Source organism: Aulonocara stuartgranti (genome assembly GCF_965226115.1).
Source record: "Aulonocara stuartgranti genome assembly, chromosome: 12".
Taxonomy (NCBI): domain Eukaryota; kingdom Metazoa; phylum Chordata; class Actinopteri; order Cichliformes; family Cichlidae; genus Aulonocara; species Aulonocara stuartgranti.
The window spans coordinates 15,240,729-15,248,055 of NC_138948.1; the positions used below are offsets into that span (position 1 = coordinate 15,240,729).

The 7,327-nt window shown below is 45.8% G+C and overlaps 2 protein-coding genes across 2 annotated transcripts in view; one reads left to right on the top strand and one right to left on the bottom strand.

Moving 5' to 3' along the window:
• LOC309719207 (zinc finger SWIM domain-containing protein 6-like) overlaps nucleotides 1-7,321 on the bottom strand; it is a 48,417-nt gene extending 41,096 nt beyond the window's left edge. The window contains exon 1 of the mRNA XM_082555158.1: nucleotides 6,838-7,321. Within this exon, the coding sequence (XP_082411284.1) occupies nucleotides 6,838-7,270 (433 nt within the window). The 5' untranslated portion in view covers nucleotides 7,271-7,321. The remainder of the gene's footprint in view (nucleotides 1-6,837) is intronic.
• pde4d (phosphodiesterase 4D, cAMP-specific) overlaps nucleotides 1-7,327 on the top strand; it is a 316,846-nt gene that overhangs the window by 44,022 nt on the left and 265,497 nt on the right. The gene's annotated exons all lie outside the window — the stretch shown is intronic.

The following is a 7,327-nucleotide window of genomic DNA, read 5'->3' on the forward strand; positions in this document are numbered from 1 at the left end:
ACATGATACAAGAATTATACACTCACTACAAGGGAAAGTTGTGTTATTATTATTATTATCATTATGCTGTGTATTTGTTTAGGATAGACCAAAGTAATTGTTCTTAATATTGGACCACGGCAGGTAGCTTTCTACTTTCTGAGCAAAGCACACAGTGATTATGTACGCACACAGACACACACAAAACCGCAAAACGTTTGGCTTCTGAGGTGACAACAGCTGTTGACCAAACCACATGGAGAAGCTTTGGATTGTGGTAACAGTGAAGACGTGTGCAAAGTCTTTACTACAGATGTACATGCAAGCATGCATGCAAGGCACAAAGACAGGCATCCATCCACAATAAATATATACACATTTAGCTCTCCGCTGCAGTAAGCACAGACTTGGACTGCTTTTGTGCTTATTTCAGCAGCACATTGGTGCAAAGTGGAATTCATTAAAAAGAAAAAAAAGTGAAAGGGAGAATCAGATAGGATAACGCTGAGTGCTGCATTCCCCTGTTGTTATTATTGCCAAATCGAAGTGAGAGGGGTGGCTGGTAATAAAAGTCATTAAATGAAATAGAAAAAACGTCTTTTAATAGGGCCTTGTCATTGTGGATTTAGTACCCTTTCTATCGCCTGCTCCCTGTGCTTCATTCCCTCTGCTGACAGAGAAGAGAGGGGCAGGAGCTGTGTGGAGGAAGGACTGGATTCCTAGACAGAGTCAGCCAGCCGAGGAGCTGTGCTGACGCACACACAGCAGCCACAGTCTGGGACAGGAGACAAGTCAAGCTGGAACAGGGACTGGGGCAGACGTTACAGAGCTCATGCTGGAACTTTATTACTTTAGCTGGTTTATTTTAACAAGCACCAACACACGCTGATCTTAAACGCTGAGCATCTCTGAATATATGCTTCTATTAGTGTGCAGGGTCATTTTGAAAAGAGGTCTTTGGTCTACTTGCGATAGGTCTGGCAGTGTGGCAGATATAGTGAAGCTATGGTTGGAACTGGGAACGTTCATTTAAGAGGGGTAGGGAGGAAACGGCTATGTCTGGGACTGAGAATGAGACAGAGGCTGGCTCCAGTCAGGTAGAAAGACTGGAAACAGGGCACACAGACATTAGTCCGAGCTTGAAATGACAGGACTGTCTACAGGTATAGGCATTGGAAATGGGAGGAGCAGGGGACAGTTAAAGCCAAGTTTAGGAGATGGAACATGGCTGGCTACAGGAAGTTATGGTCTGTGGTGGGAAAAATCTATCTAAAGGCACATCTGGGAACGGGGTTGGTTAGAGTTTGGAGCTAAGGCTGTGACAAGCATTAGGGACCTTCTGGAAAATTCTGACATGATGGGATCGAGGCACAGCTAGCAGAGGAACCAGTGGTCATCTATCACTTAGTGGCTGCAGCATGGCATTGTTTCTTTATAGGGTATATCCTTAAGGAGGCCACCCACATTGCTTTCAAGCGATAGAAAGCGGAAACTGAGATCGAGCTGAAACTTATTATTGCAGAATTAAAGTAATTATCATGCAAACACATTTTGGATTTACTGTGACGCTTACGCAACTTTTGCTTTAGATGGAAAATATTCTGCTCAGCTGGAAACATACAAAAAATAATAATAATTTTCCTGGATGCTTTGCCAATCTAGGCATTATCTCTCATCAAGTAATATTATGAAATAAACAATAGCGAGATCAAAAGATAAACACAAAACACAATCTGTTGTCTCTAACCAAACGACTGCAAAGCCGCATTTGCATGTGCACACACTCGCACACACACACGCGGAGGTACTAAGCTAACGTGTTTCCATTACACGACAGCTGAAAGGTATCCTATCTTCTTTCCATTCGGCCAACATAATGAGACAAGGCCCTGGAATCTCCTTCTCCCAGGCTCAGATACACAAAGCCAGACGGAGAGAGAGAGCGCTCTCTTTAAAGACTCCACTTCTCTTCACATGGACGCAGTTGCTGCCCCTCTCGCTCCCTCTTGGACAGCCAGATGTTTACACTAGCTCTAGGCTCAGGCATGTTTCCATGACGATACAAGCCCAGGGTTAGTCATATGCCTAGGGGTAGACCTGATGCACCGGATCCTGGATCACTGCTCCCTCGTCGCTATCACCTTCAAGCTTGATCTACAGACATCTGATAACCCTGACTTTCACAGAATCCTCTAAAAGAACTTTTGCTTTATAGGAAAGCACAAAACCTTCATGGGGAATAATTTTGAAAAGCCTCTGAATTCTATTGTGACAGCATTTCTTTAAGTCCGGCATCACAATTTCTGCCTCTTTACAGCAGTATGGCCTCCCAGAATATTCGAATAATGCTCAGTCTCTCTCTCTAGCTCTCCCTGTCTTCAGCGGTGGGCATGTGGGCTCATTCTCGACGGGCATTGTAAAAAAGATAAAGGAACTCTCTAACCTAACAGGAAAATAAAACCAGATCCACCCACATGAAAAGAAACAGCCCACACACAAACAAAAAGAATAAGCCCTCACCCAACAAAAACAGCCTTAACGCTCAGCCCGATAGCGTCTCGCAGACGACATGCTCCTGCAAGATTTGCGTTGCGCATCTTAAATTCTGCACCTTTGTGGACAGAATGTTTGAATGCTTGTCGATGTGGGCCCCGAAGAAGCTCTTTTAAAAAGCCTTATGAATCCTTAGCTCAAAAGAAGTGCATAGGGGAAAAGAAAAAAAAAAAAAAGGATGTGGATCCATGAGTCTGTTCTTGCACAAACAAGTTTGTGTTCCTTCAACTTTGTAAAATATTTCTCTTTGGCATTGTCATACCAGCAATAACTTAACAATGTGTGCAAACCTTCATTGTTTTTACCAAGCCTTTTGTTTAAATGCTGTTCTCTGTATGTTGTATTGTCGTCTCATATTGGCCGAATGTTAAATAAAAGTTTTTGTGCAGCATCTCCACTAACACACCCATGGTGCACAATAATGGAGCCACACAGACAATTTAAGCAGAGTCTGTGTTATGATTTTCTCCATGTGACAAATAGGAAGAGGTTTAAAAAAAAACAAACAATCAAAAAACAGGTGAAATAACAACCAGGCGGGTGGTTCGCCTGGTTGTTATTTCACTGTTTCATTGACATCATGACTTATTTTTTATTTTTCTTCTAAAAGAAGGAAGAAAACTGAGAGTTGGTGAGAGCAGATGACGCAGAAACCTAATTAAGATTCTCCAGAGCGTGAACAAATTAACCTGAGTTATGAGCATGCAGAAGCAAAAGACAAGACACACATATATGCAAACATACCCACAGACACACACACACCTAACAGTTTATCTCTGGAATAGGTGGAGTCGGGGAGGATGACATTCACACTTACACCGGCATGACTGCCATGGACACTCAGTGATATTTTTGGCAGGGCCGAGGCAAAATATTACAGGCCATTTAGTCCGATAACACCACCATGGAAAACACAGCAAAATGGTCCACAGGTTATGGCGTATCTACTTTCATTCAAGTTTAATTTAAAGCGCCCTCAAAGTGTCCGCCTCATCACTCAGATTTGGGGCAGTAAGGATGATAAAAATGACATGTAGCTTCATGTGGAAGAAAAAAAAAAAATTAGCCTAACAAGCGGAGCTGGATAAACAGGCTGTCCCGCGTAGACTATGCTAATGACGACGCAGAGAGCGACATATGCCAGGCATCAGTATGTCACTCCTCGGGGACATGGTGGCTTACGGTAACAGGATAGGAAGGTGGTGGTGTGTACGGTGGTGAGTTATGGGGTTTTTCCTTTTTAACTCTTAGTACAAAGCCCTGGAGGCAGACGGGGGGTGGGAGGGTTTAGAAACACAGGGATGAGAGTTCAAGGGAAAGGTACAAGTCTTGAATAAATGACAGCAGCGGAGATGAACTTGACCCATGCTGGAGGACTAAAACAGGAAGGAGGGTAATGAAGTGCAAACATGCTTTGTCATGCCATGTTACAGCCATAGGATTAGAATTCTATAATTAGAGGATGGGGCACAATAACACTAGCCTTCCTTTTCAGGAAGATGAGCCGCTGAGTCTAAATTACACAAGGGGACCAGAGAACAGATGCTGTGATCAGAACAGGCTGGTCTAGAAGTTTTCTATACCGGTAAATGATGCTCAGTTGCCACACGGTACAGTGTGATTGACAAGCTAAAAAAAGATTCAAAATTTGGCACCACTGGTGAGATTTACTGATGTTTCTGTGATCACCTCATGACAATGTAATTTTTTATGACAGACAGCTGCTGTTAGGGGGACTGCTTTCCAAAGCAAGATGCATATTTAATGCTGTTCGTTTGCAGTTTTTCATGTATTATTACACACAGAAGCCTTTAGAGGTTAAGGTTAGGTATGTGGTCCGACACCTGCTCTGTGGCTGACCGGAACATCAGTGAGGAGCGCAAAAATACCGAAGCCGGGTTGTTATAACGCCGCTATAACCGAGGAGCAGTGGACCGCTAAGATAACGCCTGAATTTCGTATATGAAAATTTATCTCAGAGGCTGGCATTGGAACAGATGAGCCCGCATGGGAGAGAGAGCGAGCCATCCATCTCACTCTCTCCCCCTTTTTCCGCACTTCATTCTTTACTTTCATGCATCTCCCTTCTCTTGCAATCACCATTTCAATGCTTCTTTCCTCTTTTGCATTTTCCACCCACATTTTCCCTCTAGGCTTCCCCTCTTTTTCTTGATATCACCCGATCTATTGCTCTTCCCCTTAAGCGCCATCCCCCTATCCATTCTCTCCATAGCACTGATGTATGGAAAGAGATGGAGGGACCCAAAAAAAAAGGAAAAAGGCTTGTGATTAATGTCTTTGAGAAAAAGATAAATAATCACAGGAGACTGGGGGCTGGTAGTTGGCCTTAGGGGAGTAAATATGGAGAGTTTTATAGCTGCTCACTTGGGAGAGAGGGAGGTAGAGGACGGGATGGGAGGGGAAGGAGTGGAATACAGCGACAGCAGATCCATTCAAGTATATTAGCTCCCCCCAACCCCCATACACAATAACCTCTGCATCTATTCTACTGCTCTACTGTCTTTCATCATCAACACTGAATCCCATCCCACTGACAGCACACACATTTGCACACAAGAAGCCACACAAAGTCATGCATGCATATACGCTTGTGTGCGCACACATACACGCCCTAACAGCCACCCTGCACTGTTTTCCAGGCCAGACCCACTGTATGTGTTTGATGGGCCAATACATGTGGTGTGTGATGTGGCTGACAGCCTCCTCCCTCCCACGCTGCCCTGCTTTTAAGCCCTCATCCTCCAGTGGCTGCCTGTCCCCTGGAGTAGATTGCATCTTTTATTTATCATTTTCTCTTCCTGGCTTTATCTTCCCAAGCTTTAAAAAAATAAAAAATTCTGGGGTGAAAATTGCAATCAGCATAACATGCCCTCCTCCTGCTGTGTACTCGCCTGTCATTCTCCACTCTCTGTGAGCATGCGGGATGAGACTGACAGCCCATGCAGACTCAGACACACAGACACACACACACACACACAGAGGGAGAGAGATGCATGTGCAATTTTCCTCTGTGTTTATCAAGCCCACACACACACTCTGACACACTTTTCCATCTCTTTAAAGCAGACAGAAGCACATGCATGGCCACAGTAAATGACCTCGTTACCCTGCCTGTCACTATTTCCCAAAGCACACACACACACTGCTTACATATACCTCGCTGACGCCTCACACTTTTTATTTAACCCTAAGCTGAGTGCTTTGCTTCCTAAAGCCCCAAATGACCGAGCCCATAAATGAGACTAATGCTGGGGAATCTGGTAAACAGGCCAGAGAGAGGGAGGGAGAGCTGCCTTCCTGTCTGCCTACTCCATGGCTACTATTGTGCACTGCACATTCTCTGAGCCCACAAGAGCTGAAGCCATCTCCACACAGATTCTTTGGAGGGATAGTAAGCCAAGAAGTGAGAGAGGAAGAGGGAACAAGGAGGGGGAAGAGAGAGAGAGATAGGGAGGGAGGGAGGAGGAAGAAGATCATGCATAAAATCTTGTTTGCAGAATGCATTAAGATTCAGATGAACTGGGGAGGGTAATGGGATTAGAATCCTGAACCGTTTCCAAGGGTGGGGAGTCGGATTGACAGCTGAGTCTATTGCACTGACGATTGCAGTGAAATATTGTGGCTCTGGCAAAGGCAGCCAGCCAGCCAGCCAGGGGGTTGCTGAGCCTATAGCACCTCTAATTACCCCGAGCTTTACCAAAAATAATGCCGCCAAGGGGAAAAAACATATTTGTCATTACCCCGTGCATATAGCTTGGGCTTTAAGTGAATATTGGAAAGGCAGAAAGAAAGACTTCAGTCCGTCTCACAAAGGTGTTTGGCAAACAAAACAGAAGCACTGTGGCTTTAAATCACCGTCCCTCCCACCCTTTCTAAATATCGTCTATTTAGCCAGCGGTGAAAAGATATAGGGGGCTTTTGTCTGCGTACCCATCGGTGGGGGCATGGAGAGCTAGAAAGACACAAAAATAGGAACAAAGTGCTAAGCTTCCAATTGGGATGGCTGTGGGCCATTCAATGCGCGCAGCTCAGTGGGTAAAAACAAGAAGAAGTGGGCTACTATTACGGGCTTGTCTGAAAATAGGCTGCTCTCACACACAGCTATAGGGTAGACTGGTGTGGAAATACCCTGCATTGTTTATAATAGACGAGACTAAGGGAGGCAAACACGAGCCCTTTAAAAGTCTGGCATGGCTCCAATGGAAAAGGCAAACCGTGCTAGTTGGGTGTTTTGTTGGTTATATGCTGTTTCCCTGCGTTACTCTAACGCTATGGTCCACTCACCGACTTGCAATACGTTGTCCACCCAGCCACCCTCCAACAGAGTGACACCCCGTAGGAAAGGCAGCTGGGTCTCGTCATTATTGTCCCCGCTAGTTCCACTTTCCTCTCCTCCAGCGTTGAAAGAGGAATACATACAGATTTCCTTCTCGCTTCTCGGGAAAGACCAATATACGATCCTCCGCTGGACGGGCTCCGGGATCCTTTCGAACCGCTCCTCCACCCTCTGGAACGGCCACTTCTCCGCGACTCTGCGAGCCGCGATATCGAGCAACGACTCGGGGTTGTGCGTTTTCCCATTTCCCGACCCTCCCGGAGCGGACCCCGCGCCGCCACACAGGACACCTCCAGCCCGCTGCCCCTGCCTGCACGCCGGGTTGTAGCCGGGCCGGCAGCAGAGCCTCTTGGCTGGGGGCTGCTGGACTCGCTCGGCCATGTTCGCACCGCTTCCAACCTGAAGCGCAGTTCCTCTCCGATCATATAAACGGGATAA